Consider the following 27,995-nt stretch of genomic DNA (forward strand, 5'->3'; position numbering starts at 1 on the left):
TAATGACATTTTGAAAAGTGTAACGGTTACTGCTAACTCTGTTCTGCATTTTTAAGTAAATAACTTTAAAGATGCACTAATGTACATGGAGAAGCTGCAATACTTAAATTACAAATGAACTTCATGTGAGCTGTCCCTTCTTGGTTTGATTTGGATATATGGCCAATTTAAGAGGGATTTTTAAAAAACAAAAAGAGAGAACAATGCTTACAACTCTGAAAGAACATCAAGGTTAATCATTATGCCCAACTAACTATACTTTCAATCTTCATTTGTGGCTGACAGCACATTTAGCAGAAATACGCAATTCAGTCTTGTAATTTGCCACTTGCCTGCACTAAGTAGCTGGCAGCTATCCATGGGAAAGCACCCAAGTGGCAAATTATATCGTCCTCTACAATTTTCACTGCAAGTATAGCCAGCACATGCGATTTCAGGGGCAGTAAGCTGGGGCTGGCCACCCTCCCATCAACCTGTTTTCTCTTTTTACTGGTCTTTAAAAGCAGAAGCCACAGAACCAGATTCAGTAGCTGTGATTCTCTCACTGGACTCTCTCACTGGGCCTTTGTATCTAGGAGCTGCAGCAGGGAAGAAAATCAGTGCTTTTCTTATGCTGTGTGTGGGACAATAAGCACAGTTATCTAGCTTCCCTCTTGCTTGCTTCCAGTTGTATTCAGAGTCTTAAGGGAAGTGCTGGTGACAAAGGAAGGAAGTGGATGACTCCCACAGGAACTAGTTATAAACTGGTTACATTTTAAATGCCCTACTCCGGCAACTACTTAAGTTATATATTCCAAGACATTCTCAATTCATTAAAAAAAACTAAATGTGAACAGGTGTGTTTAAAATCTGCTCATTTAAATATGGTGCAGTCATACGTGCAAGAGAATCATGTATGATCTGTGGATTGTGGCACCTATCTTTACAAATTATTTTGTATAGATAATAGTAAGTGAAACTGTATACAAGATAGCTTTCATATTTATCAAAAAACTCAATGAATTTCATTTCTAATCACATCAAACAAACAACAAAAAAGAAATTTACCTTGCTGAGTATTCTGCTCTTGTATTCGATTCACAGTGAGGTCTAGAGGGCTATCCTGTTCTTCCTGAAATGAATTTTCTGTTTGGTTCATTTGGATACCTTTACATATCAGACTTGTTTCATATGACGAACCGTTTCTATTTTCTTGCATTTTACTACTTTTTGAAATGTATTCAATTGCAAATTGACGGATCATCTTTTTCATTAATTCCTGAGCAACTAAGGGAATGTTAGGATCACAGTTCTGAGGAAGATCTGTGGGAAAATAATAGCAAATAAACATATGAATTAGAATAAACACATTTACTGTATCTGCTTTATCCCTCTGCACCAAGACTTAATACTCCAATGGAATATTTATAAAGTTGTCAGTCTATGCTCTACAGATTTCACTTATTTAAATAACAGCAGTTAATTCAACATTTTCCTTAAGCCCTGTCTGCTCAACAAACTCAAAGGCTAAAATCCAAAAGAAAGAATACAAATATACACAAGAGAATCACACTTGTAATCAAATATTTGTCTAGTTTTTGCTCTAAGATCTTCAATGCCATAGGGGCAGCTGTTTCTAAAGCTCTCAAAATACAGAAAAACAGGGCTAGAAAGTCCTCAACTGCATAGAATTGGAAGGAACCCCAAGAGCCGGTTAGCCCAACCCCCTGCATTGCAGGAATCTTTCACAAAAAGTTTCCATGAATAGACACCCTTCACCCCTTACCCTAGTACTCAGCAAAAAGTACTTTGCCCATGCATTCTGAATTACTGCTATCATCTGAGCAGGACATTTATTTACTTTTTAAAACGTATTTATATCCCACCATTTTTTTCCATTCAAGGTAAAGGTAAAGGTAAAGGGACCCCTGACAATTAGCTCCAGTCGCAGACGACTCTGGGGTTGAGGCGCTCATCTCGCTCTATAGGCCGAGGAAGCCGGCGTTTGTCCGCAGACAGCTTCTGGGTCATGTGGCCAGCATGACTAAGCCACTTCTGGCGAACCAGAGCAGCGCATGGAAACGCCATTTACCTTCCCGCCAGAGCGGTACCTATTTATCTACTTGCACTTTGACATGCTTTCGAACTGCTAGGTGGGCAGGAGCAGGGACTGAACAACGGGAGCTCACCCTGTCGCGGGGATTTGAACCGCCGACCTTCTGATCGGCAACCCCTAAGCTCTGTGGTTTACCCACAGCGCCACCCACGTATTAATAAAGCAGTATCTCTGCTTCACTTGTAAACTGATTTTAAGGATCAATGTTTGCTACTGCAAAAATAGGCAGAAACATGTAATAGTAGGAAACGCTTAATTGGCACTAGGGCTGAACAATGTCTGGCTTTCAACATTGTGATATACCAATAAAACACGATGTATGAAATAAGGATGTAACTATGTAGAGGTGAACGGGGTAATGTCCTGGAAATAGCTACTACTTAGGGCAGTGATGGCCAAACTTGGCCCTCCAGCTGTTTTAGCTAACAGGACCAGTGGTCAGGGATGACGGGAATTGTAGTCCCAAAACAGCTGGAGGGCCAAGTTTGGCCACCACTGACTTAGGGGTATAAAATACCTTTAACATATTTTTACAACTGTTATTTTATGGTACAGAGCAACAGGGGCAGAAGGCACCGTGATAACTGGCTTCACAGTTTTCCCCACATCACATAGCACACATACACTTTGTGATTCGTGATATATCGTCAGGTTGAATATTATGAAAGTGTTACCACAATGTGAACTTCAAACTGATTTTTCACAACGTATCGATACATTGCCCAGCTCTAATTTGGCACAAGAGTATATAGTCATGTATATATTACATGAAAGCTGACAAACTAAAATTGAAGACAACATGAAGATTATTAGATCTAGAAATTCCTGCAAAGTAAATGAGGTACCCACGCTTGATTGGCTTTTGTTTAGCCCTACAGGATATGATGCATAATTTTGGTATGCTCCAGAAGCTGCCATTACTCTTGGATTCTCAGGCAGAAATCATGTACATGGAAATATTGCAGTTATATATTATGTGCTAAATAAACAATGCCTGGAAAGCAGAGGTGTACACCATCATCCATGCCCTTGACTGAAAAGCCTAGTGTATATTTGCTCAGAAAGGCAAGAAATTATGGAAACAGTCACATCTATGCATTCTATGAAGTGTATGTATTCCAGCTTCTGACTACTGCTAACTACTCTCCCTTTGCTCTCCACGAGTAGCTCTAGCATAGATACAGGACCATTCTGCATACAGTTCTATGCCAACCAAAAGGGAGGCCCACCCCATAACCAGTTCCACCTTAAAGTAGCTTTAGCATAAGGTTAAGTGCATCAGAAATGCTTATCATCAGAAAAGTTTAAAAAACTTTTTTTAAAAAATAAACAAGAATATAAAGCTACACTAGGACACACTGGCAATGGCAAACAGAACATATGAAAATTACAAAGTGATGGCAATATCCAATTGCAGGTTTACGTGTTAAAAGTGATTCAAAAGACTTACTAGACAAATACAATCAATTATGACATTAATTGAAGTAATATTACCTTTCTTGCGAAAGAGTGCATTTAGGTAATTCTCTGCTTGGCACTCAATTTTATCAGTGTTGGACTGGCCCTGAGATGATAGTTCCTCTGTAGGTGCTGACTGTAAAGAACCAATAATTGTCGTATGATCCTAAAAGGTATAAAGAACACTTCTAAATATGGATAAATTATGGCTCTAAAAGTTTGCAAATAGTGAGTAAGATTAAGAAGGTTTTCCATTTAAAAATATGCATTCATCAGATCTTTTATACTGTAAAATAATTTGAATTCAAATAAGGTTTTAATAAATATATTAGAAACCATCTCTTTCAACAATTTATAGCACACATACTCACACTGACTGTGTCTTTATGTAAATTACAAAAGGAACATTTTTCATCCATAGACCAGTCAGCCACTTCTTCTGGTTCACAGTCTAGAGGGGGAAATTAAAAGCAAATTATAAAAATGAAGTGTTAAAAAAACTTATAATTGACTACTACCAAAGGCAATTATCCATTTAACTATTCTTAAGAAGAGATACGTTTACACTGAGCTGTCACAATGAGAAGATTGCATATGTTTACAGCACATTGTTTTCAAAAAGATATATTAGTTTGGAGCCCAAGCAGATTAGTGACTTTTTCTATTTATTTCAATGGAGCCTAAGTGCAAGTAACTATGACACAACTTAAATTCCAGATTTCAGTGGGAACTAAGAATGACGAAGGCTGCAATCCCAAACCCCAGGATGCCCTCATGTTGGCTACCTCTGCTACCTGTATCTAACTTGGGAGTATGCCCCATTAAACTTATATCTGAATAAACATGCATAGGATTCCACTATAACACACACATTTGCTTTAAGGAACTTTGAATATTTCTCCATACTTCATTCAGATTGGGTTGTGTTTGTTTACAAAATTTAACACACCAGCATAAAGACTAAGAGTCTAGCACCAGCTAATTCTGTTTCTAACACTAGGATTTCTTCTAGTACCTAGAAGGCTGTTAAGGCGCTGTGGTCTAAACCACAGAGCCTAGGGCTTGCCGATCAGAAGGTCGGTGGTTTGAATCCTTGCGGAGTGATCTCCTGTTGTTCGGTCCCTGCTCCTGCCCACCTAGCAGTTGAAAAGCACGTTGAAGTGCAAGTAGATAAACAGGGACCACTGCGGCAGAAAGGTAAACGGCGTTTCCGTGCGCTGCTCTGGTTCACCAGAAGCGGCTTAGTCATGCTGGCCACATGACCCGGAAGCTGTCTGCGGACAAACACCGGCTCCCTCGGCCTATAGAGTGAGATGAGCGCACAACCCCAGAGTCGTCTGCGACTGGACCTAACGCTCAGGGGTACCTTTACCTTTATCTTTACGGAGGAGATAAAAATGCCATTGTCAGTTCCTGCTTAGTCAACCAATTGGGGGAATGCAAGGGGCGTGACAGCATAAGCAAAATAGCAACACAAGCTGGCAGGGCAATGCAGTTGAGTTGCCACTAGAGAAAATGCTGGCTGTTTAAAGATCAAAACAAATGAACACAGCATTGTGTATTTTCTTGGCTGAAGTCTGCACTCCAATAAATAAACCAACACTTGCTAGCACCTATTAATCTATAGAAAACCCAAAGGGACTAAACTCAACAGGTATATATGGTGGAAAAGCACCAAACTAGAAAATCCCATATCTATCGTAGGACAGGCAATTTAATTATAGAGAATAATTGTGTCGCCATAACTTAGTTCCAACTGTACAATATACCATACCTTACTGTCTTTAATCAGTAGCAGGAGAAAACCCATAACAACACTAAATTCTATCATGTCAAATTTTTCAAGATCTCTCCATATAAAAGCATCCTGATTTTATTAAACCTAAACATTTTGATACCCCATTTATCTCTTAAATATTTAAAAATGAAATACTGTAAATGGGGCTCTAAAATGTTTAGATGGTGGGATTGTATATCTTGCTAGGCTAGTACGTGAAATAAAATGTATGTTCTCTTAAGCAAGTATTTACATTTTTTTCTTTTTATATTATTTGTTACATTTATATTTATTTATTTATAACATTTATATATTGCCTTTCAATGCAGTTTACAAAGACTAAAAACAACACAAAGAACAATTAACTATTCAGCATATAGACAACAATTAAAAAAATAAATAGCAGGTAAAAGTGCAATTAATTGAGAGTTTAAAATGTAGGCAAATGAGGGTTGCTATTTAAGATAATAAAAATGTTTTAAATGATTGGGTCATCAATTTCTGCCTGGTGCCTAAAAGACAACAAAGTTGGCATTAGGCATATCTCACCAGGACGGCATTTCAAAGATGCAAGCCACTCCATTTGGAAAATGGGCATTGACAGATGACTATTGTGTACTGGCAAATTAATATCTTCCTTTCCTTCAAGAAGAATGTCAGTGCAACTATGTGAAAGTAATTTATAATGCTTTTTTGTGCTAAGTTCCACATACATCAGGTATGCTTAACCAATGACTCTTACATATGTATACCAAGGCCACTTCTATTCCTCTCTGCCCTGTCCAGACAACTCATTTCCAAGCAGTTCCTAATCACAGTAGAGAAAAACCAACAAATCCCAATACAGAGAACAAGTAGACTGGTGTACAAGGCAGCCAAAAAGTAGTCTTCCTGACTTCTTCGAAGTCTCTTGTTATTTTCCCTGCTAACACCTTTTTCATGGCATTTAGAACATGTGACTCCCTACATGGGAAAAGCTTTACTGCTTGATTCTGCTGATTCTGGAATCTAGTCCACAGCCACTGCACCATCTCTCTTTTAAAAAGTTGTTTTTTAAAAAAAAATTAAACAATTTGTTTAAAAATATATTTTTACAAATATACATTTGCACAGGATTCAGAAAAAGTGAGACTTTATTCAGTTATGATAATAATGGTGGCAAAATCATTACTGTTATCATAATTAGTTCAAAAAAAATCTTAGCAGTACACCGATTCCTGTTAGTCCTTTCGTAAGGTAACACCCAAAAAAGAAACTAACAGTGTCAATATTCTAAAGTGAACAAAATATCAGGAACACTTACGTTAAATCAAGGACGTTAAACTAATCTTAAATCAAGGTTAAAAGAAATGCTTGTACAGTGGTACCTCGACTTATAAAATTAATCCGTTCCGAAGGCGCCCTCGTAAGTCGGAATCTTCGTAAGTCGAAGGCGCCATCTCGGAACGGAAAAAAACTTCGCAAATCGAAAAAACCGCATTGAAAACCTCGTAAGTCGAGGTAGCGTGCCACCGCTTTCCCTTTGTAACTCGAAAATTTCGGAATCGGCGGCCATTTTTTCACTTCCGGAACTGATTCGGAAGTCGAAAACGTCGGAAGTCGAGTCGCTTGGAAGTCGAGGTACCACTGTATTCTGGAAAAGCACTTACAGAGAAGAGAACAAAGATAACAAACACTAAAATTCCCCAGCACAATTCCTTATTTTTCAAAAACATGCTTCAAATGGTCACATTATTTAAAGGTAGCGTTAACCATTTCAAAAAAAATTTTTTACCTTCAAATAAACTGAGGTCTCTTCGTAGCCTTGGTCCATAAAGCCCTTCTAAAATACTTTCAAAACCTACCAAAAAGAAAAATTAAAACATTTTACAATTACATCAATAAATTATTTACACAAATGTAGGAGTGGGAAAAGTAAATCATTTTACATTTGGGGACAAGACACTAAATGGAGTTTCTTCTCAGTGCTAATTGGCTAGAGGGCATCTTCTTTTTCCCTTCCAATGTCTTCTTCCAAGTGGTATTTTTTGGGGAGTGGATTTATTGACAGTAGAATGGCACCACCCCCTTGTTGTTGTTTTTTATTAAAGATTTTCTTGATTTACAAAAGTGTGTGCAATGTCTCTCTCGTATTTTTTCCATGTAACATTTTTGCAAATCAGTTTCGGTTGTTGAGACATTAGGAAGAGAAGGGGGGAAGAGGTGGGGGGGATGGGGAGATGGGTGGGGTGGGGTGGCGATGTTTTTATTTTACTTAATATATGTAGGGTTTGGTGTCAGCATTGTTTGTGTAGGTTCTCTTGTTGTTCGCTTGTGCTCCTTTGGCGGTGAGAGAGGTCGGGGTTGGCATAGGGTGTGATTGTTCATTTGTGGTTAGCTGTGGTGATATTTGGTTTCCTGTGTGAGTGGGGTGGGTGTTTTTGATCAGGCTAGCCATATTGATTTGTATGCTGTCAGTAGATTTTTGTCATTGTCTTGTTGGGCTGTGTGTGTGATAAAGGGGAACCCTACTGGGGTGAAGGTATCTTCTTCTGTTTGTCCCCGTGTCAGTTTCAGCTTACTGGTTAGTTTTTCTAGTAGGGCTGTTTCCCATACTACTTGGTACCATTGGTCCATGCTTACTCCTGACAGGTGTTTCCGGTGTCTGGTTATGATGTTTCTGGCTGCTGAGAGTAGATGGGCATCCTTGTTTTGTGCCTCTTTGGATTGCTATGGTATTTGAGTCCATATTATTAATTCTGCATTTTGCTGAGGCTTGGGAGTATATTTGTTTGAGGGTTTGTAAGAAGTTGGGGCCAAATACCATCCACCTTGTTGATAACATTGTACATAATCTCCCCCGGCCCACAAATGCATCTCGGAATAGGGAATTTAGGGTGTGCGGGGGAAGAGATCATGGCTTGTGTGAGAACTCCAGTTAATTGTACCCCCTTAAAATTGTGTGTCCCATCCCATCAAATCTCTGAAATCCCTTCACACAATGTTGTGGCTTGTAGGATCAAGAAATAGAATTTCCAGAGCTTGTTTGTTCACTATACGTTTAGATACCTGTGTAGGTAACATTGCCATACTCGACAGAGGGTTTCTAAGGTGGGGACAGTGCTGTTTGTCGAAGTCTGGATGTCACTGAAACTTGTCTTTGCCTATTATTTGACACCGTTTTGCTTGTGTCTTGAGATATCACCACCAAACTCAGTACTTGTACACCAGTGGTGGGAATGAAAGACTTCATCACCACCAAGATGCTATTGGGATGCTTGATTCATTTTTAATCAAGGTGGTGGAATGAAACATCCTTTTGGAGTAACTAGACATAATTTTTGGCATGATGGGTCCAAACTCACAAATTGCACTATCCATATTTGTCGGTTTCTAAAAATATCTATTAAGCACTTTTTAATAGATATTACTGCTAGGATTAACATATTATATGGATTTTTTGGTTAATAAGAGGATCTCTTTATTGTTCAGTTCTTCAATATTTACAAAGTTTATTTAAAAATTAAAAGAGCTGTCTATATTTCTCTGAAGTAAAATTACAACCCAACCCTGTCTTACTACAGTACTACATTATCTCTCTTTTGTGTAATTTATATTTTACATTTTAATACTCTTAAGAATTTATAACTAGTTTGGTTTAATATTATGTGTTAACTGGACAACTGTATTATTATTTATTTGATAATGTTTGGCAAAGTTTGCAAGATCAAAGTTAGTATGACAGCTACGATTTATATACAGAGTGGAATGAATTTTACCTCCTCCTTTCTTGTTCCCTCAAATGATACTTAACTTGTGGACACACAAAGGCTATGCTGTTACTCATTCCACCTCTAAGATTTAAGTATTTTGGAACACGGTTTAATAGCTGATTTGGGCAAGGTGGCAACTGATGAATCTTACAATTTAATCTATTTACATTATATTTGACTTAGAACAAAACATAGAAAAGTGATAAACATTTACTTAATAAAATCATAAAATGTTTTCCTCCATGGGTTAAACAGAAAGAATGCATTTTATTTGGGAGAAAGTAATGGGGGGCATTCAGGTCGCAAACGAGGTGTAAAACCTGCACCCTTCTATCCCATCCATTGAAACTCATACCTATTCCGACCTGTACTACCCCACCCCTTGATCACCAATCCACCTGTGTTCCATTTGTTGACAAAATTTTGGTAAAAGAATGTAACACTAGTTAGAAAAATACACACAGAGACTTAGAACAAAATCCTATGAATTTTGATCAAGCCGTTTAACTCCAGCTTTGGTCACCCTGAAAAAATAAACTTACAGGAATCCATAAACTTTTACTTCCTCATTTTCTAGATCCTTCCCCGTACTAACCAGCTCAGTTCTTTATTGCTATACACTGGAGACTGACAGGTGGCCTTGAGAGGGAAAGATGCTTTTCTTTTTTGCTTTCACCCCTCTAAAACCTTTCCATATAGTGTGGGGAGAAAAGTTATTTTGAGCTCACAGCACATACCCACCCTCCAATCATACCACCTTGTCTTGGATACTTTAAATTGTGGGGAACCTTTGGACCTCCAGATGTTGTTGACCTACAACTCCCATCATCTCTAGCCATTGCTATGCTTGCTAGGGCTGACTGGGGTTGTAATTCTGCAACATCTGGGTTGCTGAAGGTTCCCACTCCAGCTTTAAGCTATTGGGCCAATTTCTTCCATCACCCCACTTCCGTGTGTCTTTTTTGCTTCCTCAGTTGACGCTCAATCACTCTTAGCCTTCCACAACTTGAATAGAACTGAAAATTCATTAATAGAGCAAACATCTAATATTGTGGCATACTCCAGTCTCTAGCAGTAGTGCTCCAGTTTAGGACTCAAGTTTGCCTCCAACAGAGAGGTTTTATAATACTGTTACCAGATGCATGGTAAGGGAAATTTTCGGGAGGGAGGGAGTCCTTATTTTATACATCCACCCCCCACCCTATCTGCTATTAAACTAAAAAGGAGACTGTCAACCCCAAACACAAATACCATATTTCACTGCATACTGGTCACCACTGCATAAAAGTCACACACCCCTTTTTTGACACTAAAACTGGTCCCAGAGCATTCCCAGAGATAATTCCGAGGCGAGCTGGGAATCGGCATGGTGGCTCCTGAGGCAGTGAGGGTGGGAGTCTGGTCCCTCGCTGTCTGTTCATAAAGCTGGAAGATACAAGCCAAGGCAAAGCCAGGCCCATTGTGCTGCTGCCATTGTCACTGTTTGGGCCACACAGTCAAGAGGCAAGGAGGCAGCTTGGCTGCAGGGTCTTGCTTTAAACCGGTACCATTGGCTCTTGCCGTGCACTCCAGTCTTGGCTTGGACCCAACCAAAAAAACCCTGTTCATGTCTGCCTGTCTGAGTAGAGGTAGCTGGAGGAGGCGAGGCAAGGCAAGGCTCCAATGCTGTGAGGCAAGGCAAGATTACTATGGCTGCTGGGAGGCGAGGCAATGCTGCTGCTGCAGCCACTGCTGCCACTTGCCTTGGGCTCACGCTCCAGAACCCAGCCAAGAAGGGAAAGCAGCAGGCGAGCAACCACCTCTTCCACTTGTCCGTGACCCCTTCCTCTGCCTCCAACACATAATTCACTGCATAACAGTCACACACCCCTTTTAGGAAAGAAAAAAATCTGCACCAATAATGCAAACATTATGCGGTGAAATACAGTACCTCTCACTAAATACCCAGGACAGGAAGGTTTCTGGAGATTGCAAAGGCAAAACAATGTTATTTTTTTCTACCCCATCACCTAACGTATCCACTTGAACTGTATCTCCTTTTGGATATATTTGAAAAATTATGTTGGGGGTTCCAATCACAGAATTGCACTGTAACATACAAGGACCATTTGGTGTAACGGTAGGATAAAAATTCAATAAATGAATGAATAACAAATTCCAGCAGAACAATCAAAGAATATAGGACCTACAAATCTAGTTCCCTTTACTCCTACACACACAGACCTCTAAAACAAAATAGCACTGGAATGCCAGAAGTATATGTCCATATTAACATGCCCATAAAATGGCAGTGAAGGTCAAAGCACACTCCGCTTTTTCCATTGCATCTTTGAGTAAGCAGTTTAGGTTTGTTAACATCTACCTTTGTGATGGAATGCCAGAACCTTTTGATGCCTGTGACAGATCCAGCTGATGTGTCCAATGCACCAGTTGGTCTCGTTCTGGGGTATTAGTTTTAGCTTTTGATGCCTGAGGATGTGCCCACGGTACCTGTCACAACCTGGCTGAAGAAATGCCCTCCTGATCCTTGCCCATGATGGATGATTCAAGAGAACACATGAGTGGGGGTTCATCAGGTGGGTCTAATGTGAGATGAATGTTTGTGTGAAGGAGCAGTGCTTCTGAAGAAGCAGTTATGTGTCTCCTCCTGAAGAAACATACCCTGGGCCATGGGCCCAGAGGTTTATAACAATTTTCATCCAGTCACAAATGACCCCTTTATGGGGAAGTTCCTTGCAAGGATAGTGGCAGCTGACCTCCAAAGCACTGTTGGAGGAAGCAGATTATCTGGACTCATTCCTATATAAATTCAGGACTAGTTTTGGAGCTAGATCAGCCTTGGTCACCCAGATGATCTTTATTGCGAAAGGGACAGTGGGGGTGATGCTAACCTGTTAAGCTGCAGTGTACTAACATGTCCCCAATGTTATTAAATATCTAAACATCTATAAGAAACTGTCAGGGATTCGGAGTACTGTGGCATAAGTAATAATATCAGTAATTTTATTTATTATACCCCACCAATCTGGCTGACCCATCACACCCATTTCTCTGTTACATCTGAATCAAATGTGGTCATGCAGGTAGGCTGGATGAGGACCATAAAGCTGAATCCAGACAAGATAGAAACCAGGGTTGTGGTGGTCCTGCGTCCAATAATTAAGCAGTTTGTTGGTCCAGAAGCTGAAGCTGGTGCTGAATACAGCAGTAACTGAGTGGAGCTACCTAATACAAGCATGTGATGCCACTGCTAAATGAACTGCACTACTTATATAAAACAACCCAAAATACACTAGCTCCTGTATAGTAGACCTGTGTGTCCATTGAGAACATCAGATCACATCAGCTTGTTTGTTCCACAGCCTATACTAATTCCTTTGTATAACAAACAACTGTGGGCCTCTAGTGTTAGGTACATTCACAATATGGCCGTTGAAGTTTATTAACTGATCAGTAGAGACTGCTGCTCCCTAGAGGAGGAGAATGTGATCATATACCAATACGCTTTTTATTGTACACACTTGAAATTTGAAGCTACGTAACTGTATGAGGAGGTCCCTCTGTTACACAAATAGCTTCTTCTCCAGCTCAGGAGCTCTGTGATTGTTGCCATATAAGTTTTGAACACAACTGTCACTGGCTTGGTATATAAGTGAAAGGCCAGTAGCTACCTTCCTATTTTACATGTGCAGAATGTGCAAAGCAGGGTTTCCCCAAACTTGAGTCTCCAGCTGTTTTTGGACTACAATTATCATCCCTGACCACTGGTCCTGCTAGCTAGGGATAATGGGTGTTATAGTCCAAAAACAGCTGGAGATCCAAGTTTCTGAAACCCTGTGTACAGCATATATTTACACTGCACATACGTTTTGGATCACCAAACATTACCTATATTGCATATGCTAAAAGCCTAATGAATGCAGGAATCTAGAGGCCCCCCTTTAGATATACCTTTGCTACTATGTATGGTCATTGTAAAGGTACCGGTAGTTTTCTTTACAAACTACCCTTATGATAACCTAGCCTCTTGGGACAGCCATCATTATTTGCATGGTTTATAAAGACAACAGGAAGCGAAATCAAAGAAGTGTACAACATGGAGGCAATCTAAAAGGCAGCATTAACCACAACAGGAAAGGAAAACATAAATGTAATTCAGTAGTCAAATACCATTCCTCTATTTTGTTTCTGGGAGCCAAGAGCTGAGCGCACAAACTACAGAAAGAACACATGTCCCACACCAGAGATACTGCCCCTTCCCATACTAGAATGATATATGCGTGGCAGTAAACATTGAAGAAACAGGCAAAATTTCAAAAGCTCTCATTTCCATTCATATGCTACTGTTGAGTAGTAGGTGGCAGCAATGGCTAGGATCATTTTTAGTTACCAGTTTGTGGAAGGAATTGGGGGCAGGGGGACTTGTGGATCTTCGGATGTGGCTAGACTACAACTCCCATCATTCCTGACCACTGGCCATGCCAACTGCACACAGTCCGAAATTACTGGTCACTTTTCGGGTTTTTGCGACTCTAGTCGCCATCTAGTGACCATGTTAAGAATTGCAGTCACCTCATTAGCCCATGAAAGTAATCTCCACTGCAGGAGAGCTGTTAACAACTATTGTTGATATGCTAGACAGACTCCATTGTGGAACTGTTTGCATAAGTAAACTAACAACCTGTGAAGCTATTTAACATACCAAGAACAAACTTAGTTGGTCTCTAAGGTGCTTTTTTTTTTGCTTTTTTTTTTTTACTATGGCAGACCAACATGGCTACCTGCCTGTAACTGTGCTTAAATGGGTTACTTATCTCTTGTGGGTAGGAGGGAAGCTTTGAAGCCAACTTTACAGGAGACAAAGCAAACTGTCCTTCTGTGGTGGGCTGCTCCCAGCCTCCTCAGGATTCCAAAGGCTGTCTGTTGTTAATGAGGCACATTTTTGGTTTGCATTCTGTTCTTTGCTCCCAGATACAAAAGGCATGAATTGGTCTGTCTCCCCTTCTTCCTTCTCCCCCAAGTGATCATCCTTCCGCACCCCCTTATTTTAGAAGAGAAGGGGTTTAATAGGGACGTTCTTTTAAGCAAAATGAGCTTCCCTGTTTCCCAGCCAAGTTAATGTACTATGGAATAATATTTAGGATGAATATTATGGCATTTTTAAGACTTAACACATTTAAACCCACTTTGTAAGTCTGACACCTCTCTTTTGTTTCACTTGATGGGTGTTTGTAGGAGGGCAAGAGGAGGCATGGGGCAGGGTCCAGGATGCTCAGATTACTGCCACCAGACCTCCCTTTCATGATGTAACCATGATGTATTAGTGATGTAGTTTTTTGGGGGGAGGTGTAACATTGGGATTAGCAGCTAATAAAAGTTGGGGTCTCCCTTTGTGCAGGTCTTCCATCTTGTTTCACCTGGTGGCAGGTGGGAGTCCTGTCACGACAGTCTTCAATAAAGACCAAGCCTACTGGCTGCTGTTTTGTTCTGGTATTCTTGGCTGGTGTCCTTGTTTTTTTGTCCAAGGGAGCCCTCAGATTTCTCCGTTAACAATGTAAATTGTGTTTCAAAAAAATGTGTTTCAAAAAAATAATAAACAGAAAGTGTTGCTGCATTTTGGGGGGGGGGGGGGAATGGTGACTAGCCATTTTGTTTTTGCACCTGTAACCCAGGTTCTGGGATCCTTTGGCTCCTAGCTTTTTCATCTCTGTTTCTAACACTAACTGCAGATGATGAGAGGAGCCCAAAAATGTCTGCAAGGACACATACTTCTCATCACTGAAATAAAGCAGCAGGTCTCAAAATGAATATTGATTTTTGTTCCTTCTCACATTTTTCAAATGTATCATTCAGTGCTGAACTGGATTTTTAACAAACCAGAGGGCAGAAGGGGCTGGTGGAGGAAAGCAGGGGCCAATATCACATAATGATCTTCTTGGCCAAATCAAACTCTAAACCAAAGTCCCTGTGATGCTAGACACACTGTGCACTCAACTTTGCCACTGATGAATGCTTATGTTCCTGTGTGAAGATGGCTCCAGCTTATCAGTGAGACATTAGCAGATCTGCCTTGGATTGTTGCAGGATTAGCAGTTCTCATACCTTTGCTGTCCTCACTCCCACTCTTACTAACAAATTTTTACCATTAATCAGTTTTCAAAAAGGTATGCTATTTTGTTCTTTGAATATTTAACCATATTTGACCAAGATCAAATACTAAGCAATCAACTGACCATATTTGACAATTGTGCCAACTCTAACTCACTTCTAATAATACTTTATAAGATCATAAAGTGTTCACATGCACTCCACCTTTATTTACCAACTTCTACTCCCCAATGAAAGGTGTAGAAGACATAAAGGAAAGAAAGAAAGAATACAGAGTGGCGACTTCAAATGTAGTTTTATTTTTAAGATGGTGTGGAAGAGATATTTGGATTTTTTTAAGTTATACTAATGGAGGAAGTGCAAAAAACTTTTAAAGCTTATTGTACTATAAAGTCATATTCTGTGGACTCAAGTGATCTAAACATCAATGTGGCTCCATCACATATTTCAGTTTCTGAGAATACCTCATCACAGAAATAATAATGCTATATAGTATGGAGAAGAAAATTAAGGTAACATTGTACATCAACTTAGTTATGCACCTAATACCTAATGTTCAGCACACTAACTTGTTTTGATTTTGTTTTGAGAATGGAAAAAAAAACATTCCATTGATGGAAATCATCTATAGGAGTACTGTCTGCAGTGTCCCATGCTGTGGAGCACTATTCCAGCAGAAATTTGGCAGGCATCCACATTTTTTTACTTCCAGGTGTCTCAAATAATTTTTTAATACTGTAGGCCTTTGCAGCAGTTTTATCTGAATTAGGTAGCCATCTGTATGATCATCTGTAATGACACAAGGTGTCTACCAGTAGGACAGCACACCAAATAGCAATCAGACCTGAAGAGGGATGAAGCACAACCAATGAACAACCAACACTCAAAACGGATCTGAATGGTAAGGATGGCAAAACCCTAACCCTCTACTGCTTAGGAAGAGCTACCTGCTCCAATTTCAGGGAAATATATAAGTTTTATGTGCAGAAAACTTGAGGCAGAGAGCTATCAGTAGCAAGCCCAATTTAGGAATAGTGAGCCAGTGATTCTCAAGCTATGGAACGTGTTGCTATTAAGAATATAATAACAGCCTGCTGGATCGGGCCAGTGATCCATCTAGTTCAGCATCCTGTTTCCCACAATGGCCACACAGACTGATGAAGACCCACAAGCAGGACTCGAGAACAAGAACACTTTCCCCTCCTGCTGTTTCCAGCAACTTGTATTTAGAAGCATACTGTCTCTGACAGTGGAGACAGAGCATAGCCCAGGGTGGTCCAACCTGCAGCCCACGGGCCACATGTGGCTCACGAAGTCTTTTTTCACGGCCCTCAGCAACATTCAAGAAAATCAACTTAAAGCCTTAAAAAAGTATAATGCACAATATATCACCCAGGATCGGTATGGAGGGGGAGACCACGATGACAGCTTCACTCAGTGGTATATCACTGGTGAAACAGTCACCGCTCAAGTCCCTCTGCCTCCAGCGCCCAGCGTGCTGATGGAGTAACAAGCTAGCCAGGAGCTGGAGGCAGAGGGACCCAAGCAGTGGCGGTTTCACCAGCAATATACCACTGGTGAAATCGCCATCGCACTCTGCCCAGGCAGAGGGAGAAACAAGCTGCACTGGCAAATTGCTGATAAAGCTTGTTCTTCCCTCCACTTCCTTAAACTGCTTGGCTGAGGAGCGTGCTGCTGCCCTCCCCTCAGCAAAGCAGTTTACGGAGCCCCTGACCCGCCACCACAGGAGCCAGAGGCAGAATGGGGGCTCTGTTAAAATATTCCCCCTCCTCAGCTGAGAGAGTCCCGCCCCTGCTCCTGCTTGCACATGAGTAGGAGCAGGAGCGGGGCTGCTTAGCTGGGAAATGTGAAGCCTGTCCTTCCCAACTGTGAGCCCTGACCCCACTCCTTGCAGACTTTAACGGGGAGGGTGGGCTGTCTTTCCTCCTGGGGTGAAAGCGCCTCAGCTCGCATGGTGAGAGCTGCAGCAGTTTCACCCGGCACCCCGCTGGCTGGGGCCAATGCAGATTTTTTTCAACATCACAGTTTAACCAACATTGCCCAGCCGTACCACAGAGCTATCAAAATTTTTCTAAAGTATGGAGGCCATGGCTTGGCTTTTGAAAAAGGGGGTCAACAGCACTTAACTAAGTGGGAGCCAGTGTTCTAAGCTTAATACACTTATCCAGAACTCTTTCAGTAGCAGGAGTGACTTCAATTTTCTCTCTGGGATCCTTTCAGCAGCTGACTAGACTTAGGACAATAGTACTCTGCAAAGGTAGAAATTTGAATAGCCTGATAGGAAAAAAGTGAGATATACCTCAGCAGGAAAGAACAGCACATAGGTGAGTTCCAAAGGTGGCAAGGGGATTTTTTTGGGGGGGGGGGGAGTTGAAGTTAACTTGAACAACATTCCTTAACCAAAATTATAGATTTGGGAATGGAGGAAAATTGAGGGATTTGGGCTGTAATCTATGTACACTTACTTAAACGCAAGTTCCGCTGAAGTCGGACTTCAACAAGCAAGTGCCTTCCTTTTCCCTAGGATCCAGGCACAACAAAATGGTAAGAAAAGGAGGGGAGAGCAGAATGAGAGTAAGTAAGTAGAAAAACCTAAAGCAGGCAAGCTGGAAAGGAGAGAAGATCAAGAAGTGAAGAGCTTCTACCTACACACTTTTAATACATTCTCAATGGTTTAATTACTATTTTGCAAAGATCCTTCAGTTTCTGCAGAATTAATTTTAATTTTTAAGTATTATTAATCAATTTAGGCCCCAAATAGACAAAGGATATTTACGCCAGGTAAACTCTGAAAGATAGCAAAGATAATATTAAGGGTATAAAATTTTGTTATATTCTCAACCAAGAGGATGACAAATATCCAGCCTTGCCTCAAATTTAATTGGGGGAGGGGGGGATGGAAGCTGAGGTACTGTATTTGGTTAAATTTGTCAAACATAAACTATGATTTAAAATGAATCAGCAGTGTACTGCCATATGCTGCTCAAAAATCTCTGCTTCACTCTTGTCCTGCTCCTGCTGTTGACATGTTGAGGAGCAAACCACTGCTCATGGTTATCACCACCCACCTCCAAAAACAAACGCATGAGCGGCAAGCCTGGCACAATCCTAGATCCTAGACCTGAAAATGTTGGCGTCGCAATGTGAAGCTCATTTTCCATATCCAATTTCAGGGGGAAATAAAGTAAGAAACACTCCAAATCTCCCAGATCTTCACATTCCTCAAGTGCTTTACCAGCAAACCACACCAGTGAATGAGTTCCAAAACAAAGCCCAAGACTTCTTTTCCTTACAGGAATACTTTGATATACCTGGCAGTTATCTCACAATTAAAACAAAACAGAACAGTCTTTAACAAAATTACTGTTACTTGAAATAGAATACTATAGCAGAGTACAACAGCTCAATAAAAGACAGAATACAGATTTTGATAAGAGTGAAGTAGCACCTATTTCAAGACACCAACAAATTTCATTTCTAACTTTATTTTTGTTTTTTTCCGCTTTCTGATAAAATTGCATGGTTTGAAAAATAAATTAAAAAGCCAGAGTTAAAGTGAAGTACAGTACTGTATTAACTATCAGAATACTTGTATCAGAAATGCAGCAAGCTATCGTCCCTGCCCACAAAAGTTTTATCCACTTTCCTCAAGATAAGTGAAACTCAACAACACAGCTTCTATCTATCCCCCACCCCCGACCAAAAAAACCCCACAAGCTACTTACATTAAGAAACAGGGCAACTTTCAAGAACTTTAAAGCATATATATGCATGTCTGGGAATTAGGAAGCCTACCTGTTCTGGGAGCTGTTGCACTGCCCCAAACGAGCAGATATGTAGCTTGTGGGTATTTCTTAATTCCAAACTGTCACTTGAAGACCAGGTGGCTTGGGTAAACAAAAATTTCTTTACTCTATTGCTGATAATGTAGGGGACAGAATTACCTGTCTGGGGAAAGTTCTACAAATGGGGCACCACTGCAAAGAAGATAATCTCTTGATTCATCTCTCTACACACAGCTCTTGTTGGGGACACCACCATCAAGGCTTCTTTTACAGATCTCAGAAGCACAGGTTGGCAGAACAAAATATAAAATCCTTCCAGCAGCACCTTAGAGACCAACTAAGTTTGTTCTTGGTATGAGTTTTCGTGTGCATGCAAACTTAGTTGGTCTCTAAGGTGCCACTGGAAGGATTTTTTGATTTTATATTTTGTTTTGAGTATGGCAGACCAACATGCCTACCTACCTGTAACAGGTTGGCAGGTTTCCCAAACTTGGGTCTCCAGCTGTTTTTGGACTGCATCCCTGACCCCTGGTTCTGCTAACTAGGCATGATGGGAATTGTTGTCCAAAAACAGCTGGAGACCCAAGTTTCGGAAACAAGGAAGAGGGGTAAGCAGGGCTGGCCCCAAGACATTTTGCTGCATAAGGCAAAGGACAAGACACCCCATTATTCTGTATGTGTGCTTTTGTTGAGATTCCTGCATTGCAGGGGGTTGGACTAGTTGATCCTCAGAGTCCCTTTCAATTCTACAATTCTTACTATAGAAAATTCTTCCTATAGAGGCCAATTATAATCAGGGTGGATAAAAATCAATGATTTTTTTTAAAAAAAAATAAAAAAATCAGATTTTTTATTTAAATCAGATTTTTTTAAAAAATAAAATGCTTTTTGAGGAAAATATATTACCATCCAAAGGTTATTCAATCATGAAATAAAGATTAGTTTTTTAATTATGTAGAATAAGGCTGTATATGTTTAACTTTTTTGTAAATAAATTCCATCAATCCATTCACAATGCCATTTATGCTCTTCCAGAGGTTTTTGTATGATTATTGGGCAGTTTCTCTGCCTACAAGATATTATCACAGATGCTTGGTTTACTTTTGCAGTTCTCAAAACTGAATTTGACTCAGCAGAGATCACATGCCTCTTCTTCACAGCAAAAACGTTATAACATGAACAGAGTTGAGAAAAAGACCTTAATCCTATTGTTCTACAAACCTATGAATACAGAATCAACCCCTTCAGTGTTAAGTTTCAAGAAGTTCAGTGAATAGAATAGAAACAATATTTTTCTGATTGTTTGGAGTGGAATGGATCTAATAAATCTATTTAAATTGTTATTATTAAGGTAATGATTATTTTTCTCCTTCCTAAGTACAACAGAAAAGTTGTCCAAATATGAATGATTAACCTATTAAACTGAGAATAAAAAAACTAATATGAAAAGTTGTTATTCTAAAAATCTTCATCTACTTGCATATTAAAGTTATACCAGCAAGAATTAGTCTTTATGTAGAAAACTGTGATTTAAATCAAGCCTTACTGACTAGTAATTTAAATCAGTTTGATTTAAATCAAATCCACCCTGATTATAATGGCATTTTCTTTAACACTGGCCTTGGGACAGCACCCTCCACTACACTCTGGGACAGTAAACTAGCTTAGGAGATGCAGGGCAGATTGCTTGGCACACATAGCTCTGTCTGTTCCATGCCCCAAGCACCTGCCACCTGAGGAAGCTGTCTCACTCAGCCTAAAGGCTGGAGGTGTGTGATGTGGATGCAGAAAAAAGGGGGGAGTAACTACATGTTACAGAGAAAACACTCCATATCAGAGGCAGAGAGGATTTAAAAAACAAAACAAAACAAAAAACCCTGCAGTGATGCAGAGAAGAGAGCGTAATTCTTCATTTGTGGAATATTTACTTCCAGGCTAACAATTTCAAGTTATAATTAAGCAGTCAGACTGTGAGCACTTAGAAAAGGTTGTTATGATTACTAAGAGCCAGCAAGGGTTTTTTTCAAAAACATGACATATGAATCTCATATTTTTTTAAAAAAAAGAAACTGTACAAGCTTGATGGATCAGGGAATGCTGTGGATGTAGTATATCTTGATTTCAGTAAGGCTTTTGACAAAGTCTACCATGTTATTCTTGCTGAAAAGCTGGCATAATGATGATGATGATGATGATGATGATGATGATATATTTATACCCTGCCCATTTGGCTAGGTTTCCCCAGCCACTCTGGGCGGCTTCCAACAAAATATCAAAAATACAATAAAAATTTAAAAATCAACCATTAAAAACTTCCCTAAACAGGGCTGCCTTCAGATGTCTTCTAAAAGTCAGGAAGTTGTTTATTGCCTTTACATCTGATGGGAGGGCGTTCCACAGGGCGGGTGCCACTACTGAGAAGGCCCTCTGTCTGGTTCCCTGTAACTTCACTTCTCACAGTGAAGCAACCCCCAGAAGGCCCTCAGTGCTGGACCTCAGTTTCTGGGTTGAACGATGGGGGTGGAGACGATCCTTCAGGCATACTGGGCCGAGGCTGTTTAGGGCTTTAGAGGTCAGCAGCAACACTCTGAATTGTGCTCAGAAACGTACTGGGAGCCAAACTAGGACTTTCAGGATCGGTGTTATGTGGTCTCGGCGGCGGCCGTCACCAGTCTAGCCGCCACATTCTGGATTAGTTGTAGTTTCTGGGTCACCTTCAAAGGTAGCCCCACGTAGAGCGCAGTAGTCCAAGAGGGAGGTAACTAAAATGTGGACTGGAAGAGATAACTGTTAGGTGGATTCGTAGCTGGTTGACTGACCAAAGCCAGAGTTCTCACTACTGGTTTCTTGTCATCGTAGAAGTAAGTGACAAGTGTGGTGCCACAGGGTTCCCTTCCAGGCACATAATGACTTGGATGAAGGAACTGAGGTGATACTCATCACATCTCCAATGACACCAAACTGGGAGGGGTAGTCAATGCCACAAAATACAGAAACAGGATTCAAGACAACCTTAACAGATTGGAGAACTGGACCAGAACTAAGAAAATGAATGTCAATAGGGACAAATTTAAGGTTCTACATTTAAGCAGGAATAATCAGCTGCACAAATATAAGATGGAGGACACATGGCTTGCCAGACCTAAATGTGAAAAGAATCTAGGGGGCCTTAGTAGACCATAAGCTTAACACGAGTCAACAATAACAACAACAAAAGCTAATGTTATTCTAGGCAGAGTGGATAAAAATCAATGATTTTTAAAAATAAATTAAAAAACCATTTTAAAATTTAAATTGGATTTTTAAAACGCTTTTGGAGGAAAAATCTTTCTAAAGATACTTTCTTTTTAAGTTACATTACAGCCCAAAGGCTATTTCATCAGGAAATAAGGATTCGTTGTAAGTTTTTCATGTGTGCTAAAACTCAGTCTGGTTTTTTTTTCCGTTTAACCACATCAGTTAACAAACATGGATACATATGCTATAATGTTATTGTTTTAGTTAAATAAATTGTTTAAATTGTTATTAAGGAAAATATTATTTTTCTCCTTCCAATAAAGTACGGCAGAAAAGTTGTCCAAATATAAACAGTTAACTTATTAAACCTCACAATAATTTCATAATTATCTGTCTATGTATTTCTAATAGTATAACAAAATCAGTAATTTTTGATATAACTGTAAAAACTACTCTGAAAATTTATTATTCCAAAAATGAAACCATCTTGTTGTAAATATTAAGATTATGCCAGCAAGAATGAGTATTTCTGTTAAAAAATGATTTAAATCAAGTCTTATTGACTAGTGGTTTAAATTGAATTGATTTAAATCAAATCCACCCTGATTCTAGGCTTCATCAACTGTCCCAGTCAAGGCAAGTAATAGTACCACACTATTCTGCCTTGGTCAGACCACACCTGGAGTACTGTGTTCAGTTCTGGGGGCCACAATTTAAGAAGAATATAAAGAAGCTGGAACATGTGAACAGAAGAGAGACCAAGGTGATGAATGGTCTGGAAACCAAGCTGATAAGGAACAGTTGAGTGAGTTGGGCATGTTTAGCCTAAAAAAGAGGAGACTGAGAGGAGCAGTGTTAGAAACTGAAATATACAAGCTAGGAGCCAAATGGCACCTTAAACCTAGATTTCAGTCGCCACAATGATGTGTCTAGGGACTTTTTTACACGATTACAAAGCACATGAAGATAAGATGGGGAATCGAGCTAAAGATACAGGTGAAAAAAAATTAGAATATCATGGAATGGTTTATTTCTTTCAGTAATTCAACTTAAAAGGTGAAACTAATATATGAGATAGACTCATGACATGCAAAGCGAGATATGTCAAGCCTTTATTTGTTATAATTGTGATGATTATGGCGTACAGCTGATGAGAACCCCAAATTCACAATTTCAACTTTGGGGTTTTCATCAGCTGTACACCATAATAATCACAATTATAACAAATAAAGGCTGGACATATCTCGCTTTGCATGTCATGAGTCTATCTCATATATTAAACTCCAGTAGCTAATGAAAACAATTGCTTACATAAATGGACTTTTCCACGATATTCTAATTTTTCGAGTTTCACCTGTAGATAAATGCTGTGCACAAATGACAACTTAAAAAAAACCCGCACTGAAGCAATCAAGTAGAAAAGCTGTCTAGAAGAGATGTGACTGCAGTTTCATTCTGGCAAAAGTAAAAACCAAAGCTCTTTTACTCAATTAGAGGGGGTAGTTTGCCAAAACCTGTATCTTTATAAACTTGTGAACAACTTTACACAGATAATTTATTTGGTTCTTTTTACTATTTGTGGTATTTGGAGGGTTGCAACCAGCCACAGCAAAACAGGTCATACAAAGAACACACTAGACTAGAGCTGGGCGATATCTGGTTTTCAATATCATGATGTATCACCAGCTAAACATCACAATATCTTGATATATCACAATATATATCTGTGGTGGCAGAGGGCCTCGCCAGACCTCCCCACAGTGGAGGAGGGCCCTGTGGTACCCTCTGCCGCCACAGTGAAGAGTGCCACACCCTCCACCGCTGCGGGAAGGTACGGGGGGACCCTCTGCCCCTGCAGGGAGGTCTAGCAAGGCCCTCCACCACAGCAGATATACATCGTGATATATCAAGATATTGTGATATTTAGCTGGTGATATATCATGAAGTTGAAAACCAGATATCACCCAACCCTACCTGGAACCAGTTTTCTAACAGTAAGAAAATTTCAGAACATCCCCAGGTGCACATCATTAACTGTTCAAATTTATGTGACACACAGTGAACTTTACTTCTTTCTGAATTCAAGTTTTCTGCTCTCATAACTTCCTGTCACAGAAATTCTGCAGGCCAACTACAAGGGTTTGATTTTTTGTGCATATTACTGACTGGTGCTGCAAGAGACATATTCCAAATTACTTGTTCCATTAAGTTTACAACCGAGGTACCCAATACTACATGAAAGATGATGTAATGGTTCTAATGATTCACCAGGATCTTGTCCATGTTATCTTTCAAATACATATGGCAGTTGGGCAACACAGTAGCTGGATACTAAAATATTGATTCCGAGCTTACAAAAATATTGAATGAAAGTGTGGAGGAGGGAGAAATGTTTGCCAGGGAAAAATAGCCAACATGTGAGTCATGAGCCATGGAGGAGAGGGCTACTAGCCATGACAGCTATGATCATTCTCCATGGACTCAGAGGCAATAATCCTTCTGAATACCATTGCTGGAAACCATAGGAGGGGAGAGAACTTTTGTGCTCAGGTCCTGCTTCCAGGTTTCCCGCAGTCATTTATTCAGCTACTGTGAGAACAGGATGCCACTGGCCTTATCCAGCAGGCTCTTCTATTCTTAATCAAGACACAGCAATTGCTCTACAAACAATAAGCACTGCTTCTAAATTCTCCACATTTTTTGTAAACTAGAAATACTATGCCATTTCTAGGGATAAGGGGGGGGGGAATGCCCAACTATAAAAGTTGTATAGCCAATACCAATATTAGACCAGGCATGTCCAACAGGTAGATCGTGATCTACCAGTAGATCACTGGACATCTGTGGTAATCACTGGTAGATCATTGGCTCCCCCCAAAGAAGCTGAACAACTGTAGCTCCCCTAAAAAAAGCTATACATTTTACCTCCTCCCTGAAAAAACTCAACAACTTTGACCTGAACCCCCAAAAAGGGGGTAGATCACTGCCAGTTTTTAACTGAGTAGATCGCAGTCTCTTGGGAGTTGGCCACCCCAATTAGACAGAAGGGGGGCAACTTGAAGACTGCACTTCTACCATTTTTAAGTAAGCTCTGTATACAATTAAAATCCCCCACTTTCAAGAGTACATTTGAATATAAAACCATCACCTGAATTAGATCATATGAATGCCCATACTTTATTTTTGCTTCCGCATCATTTTTCTTATCTGAGTGAAAGAGCTTTCGATCTGCAAGCAGCAATGCAGTGTAGAGAATAATGAGGTGCCAGAACTTGCAAGTTCTCAGCTGCTTATGCAATTCCACACTAATAATAATAATAATATTTTATTATTTATTTGCCGCCCATCTAATTGGGTTACCTCAGCCACTCTGGGCCGCTTCCAACAAATTAAAACACCAAACTCAAACACTGCATAAAGCTAGCAGAATGGCTAAAGTCCATTTGAAAGAGGCCCCAAATAATAAAAAGCAATCCTTCAGCTTAATGCTATCCAAACATAATTCATACATCAGTATCTCTCCAAACCAGTGTTTGAAATTAGCCAGGGGCCAGGCTTTCGGCCACTTGAGACCAAGTGAAGATGCCTGAGTGCCAGGAGGGCACCTGACATCTCCGCCATCTGGAGGTGGATGCCTGGGGATCATTGGATCTTGACTGTTTTCACACACTAAAACCACATCCTGTAGAATTCTGTTATATTTTAGCTGCACAATTGGAATGAATTTCTGGAACCAAAATGCTTTTCCTGTGCAGCCTGAGCAGGAGCAGTCAACATTAAGAATAAGAGGTTGAAATAGGCCAATATATATGTGGACTGTGACTTTTCTTAAGCTCTCAAAGCTCTTAACCTAGGTCAAGGTTATCATCTGAACTAGCCAGATGTTTAACTGAGAATCAATCAGTCACTCCATCATTTGACAAATAAGTCTTTAGAGCAACTTGCACGAAAATGGCAACCGGACATTCTGTTTTGGCGATTGTAACCACTTTCATTTTATTCTTAGCCACATAATGAACAGAAGCCAGCTTACTACTGACTTCAAGAAATTCAACTGATAATTGCAAGACAATGTGCTTCATGTAAATTTAAATGATGCCACCCTAGAGGTCCCACACTGCCAGAGAGAAAATGCCTTCCTGAAGCCTAAGACAGTTCTGAACAAAAATGCTATCTGCAGTTAGTTCAACAATCATATCCAAAGATCTTCAAGTAGGAGCACTAGGTAGAGGAAGGACCAACCCAAGTCACTTTGCTACTGGAACTACTGTATAAAAATCAAATTTCATTTCCTTCCTCCATCCCCATCTCTAACATGGGGCAGACCTACTGGGAAATGTTCCTGCAAGAAACTGGAGCTGCACATTTTGATAGTGCTTGTACAACTTCCCCTTGGGTAGGATCTGCTCATCTTGTGTTCTGCTACAGTTAACAGTTCCACTCTAATGGGATAAGGCCGACACCAGTACACACACCTGCATAATGGTCTGCAGGAAAAAAAGCAAACCTAAGGAGCGAGAAATCAAGAGTCGCGCCACCAACCCATGCTGCACGGAAAATCTCTTACTCCCCACACGTGTGCACGCATGCACACACTCAACCACCAAATCCACAGCTAATACTTGGTTTTTGCAGCCAACGGAGCTGTCGAAAAGTTTTCCAAAGGAAGAAGGGGGGGGGCGGAGAGAGAGAGAGAGAGAGAGAGAGAAGAACGGTGTCCGACCCGACCCTATAAGCCGGCCTGGACACGGGATAGCCGGGGATGGGGGAGAGGAGGAGGAGAAAGGAGCGAGAACTGCCGTTGTTATGACAACCCCGGGAGGGAGGGAGGGAGGGAGGGAGGCGCAGGCCAGCGCGAGCGAGCGAGCGAAGGAGGGAGGGGGAAACTTCAAATCCCAACCGTCAACGCACGAGCGGCTTCCCCTCTTAAAGGGGCGGGCGCGCACAGGGACGGACCCTCTCGAGGAGGGAAACCGGGACAAAAGGAGCCGCCGCTCATCCACCGTCCTCAGCGCGGCGGCGGCGGCGGAGCCTAAATCGACGGGGAAGTGTCGGGGTTCGTCGCCCCACCCCGCCCCTCCAGGCCCTTCTCTAAGGGGGAGTTGGTGGCCGGCACTCGGCGCTGCCCGTGCTTCCCTCACGGGGGCGGCGGCGGCGGCTCTCCACCGGCCGACCGGCCGGCCGACCCCCCCAGCCCCGCACACACCACACACACACACCCCTCAGCCCCTTCCCCTCCGCCTTTCTTACCCACACAGTGCATGAGCCGGTGCCGCCAGGAGTCGAGTTCGCGGCGGACTCCCCTGCGCTCCGCCGTGCAGCGGGGGCTCCGGCACTGCGAGGCGCCAGGAGCGGGAGCCGCGGCGGCCATTCTGCCTCTTCCCTTTCCCGTCTGCCTCTGACCTCACGCCCGCTCATTTGCATACGGGAGGGAGGGGAGCCCGCCCGAGCGGGAGGGCGCCCGACGCGGCACGCCCGCTCATTTGCATACGGGAGAAGGAGCGCGCGCTCGCCACGCCTACTCTCGCTCTCGCTCTCTCTCGCGCCCCTCAGATTCTCTTCGGGCTCCTTCGCTCGCGGCTTGTCTTTTCACCGCTCAGGTTTCCGAACCCGCGAGAACGAAGAGGAGGAGGGGAGAACCAAAGCGGATAGTATCGAGGTACAGCCGTTTTCGTACTGCAAGCGGCGGGCGAGCGTTTGCCGGGCTGGTAATGCGCTGTGTGGAAAGCCGTTAAACAGAAGGGCGGGCCTTCTCCCTGCGG

The 27,995-nt window shown here is 41.2% G+C and overlaps 1 protein-coding gene across 6 annotated transcripts in view; it reads right to left on the reverse strand.

Annotated features, from left to right (window-relative positions):
• Positions 1 to 27,674, reverse strand: part of LCORL (ligand dependent nuclear receptor corepressor like) — a 54,443-nt gene extending 26,769 nt beyond the window's left edge. For 2 of the 6 annotated variants that reach the window (XM_033160892.1, XM_033160891.1), the window contains exons 1-5: positions 27,484 to 27,654; positions 7,105 to 7,170; positions 3,925 to 4,004; positions 3,590 to 3,719; positions 1,048 to 1,302 (exon numbers count right to left, since the gene is read on the reverse strand). In XM_033160892.1, coding sequence (XP_033016783.1) covers positions 1,048 to 1,302; positions 3,590 to 3,719; positions 3,925 to 4,004; positions 7,105 to 7,170; positions 27,484 to 27,604 — 652 coding nt within the window. In that variant the 5' untranslated portion in view covers positions 27,605 to 27,654. Of the gene's footprint in view, positions 1 to 1,047; positions 1,303 to 3,589; positions 3,720 to 3,924; positions 4,005 to 7,104; positions 7,171 to 27,483 lie in introns of all 6 variants that reach the window. The other 4 variants (XM_033160890.1, XM_033160889.1, XM_033160887.1 and 1 more) reach the window with 3 other exon arrangements.
• Between the last annotated feature and the right edge of the window lie 321 nt (positions 27,675 to 27,995).

Source organism: Lacerta agilis, chromosome 9 (assembly GCF_009819535.1).
Source record: "Lacerta agilis isolate rLacAgi1 chromosome 9, rLacAgi1.pri, whole genome shotgun sequence".
Lineage (NCBI taxonomy): Eukaryota > Metazoa > Chordata > Lepidosauria > Squamata > Lacertidae > Lacerta > Lacerta agilis.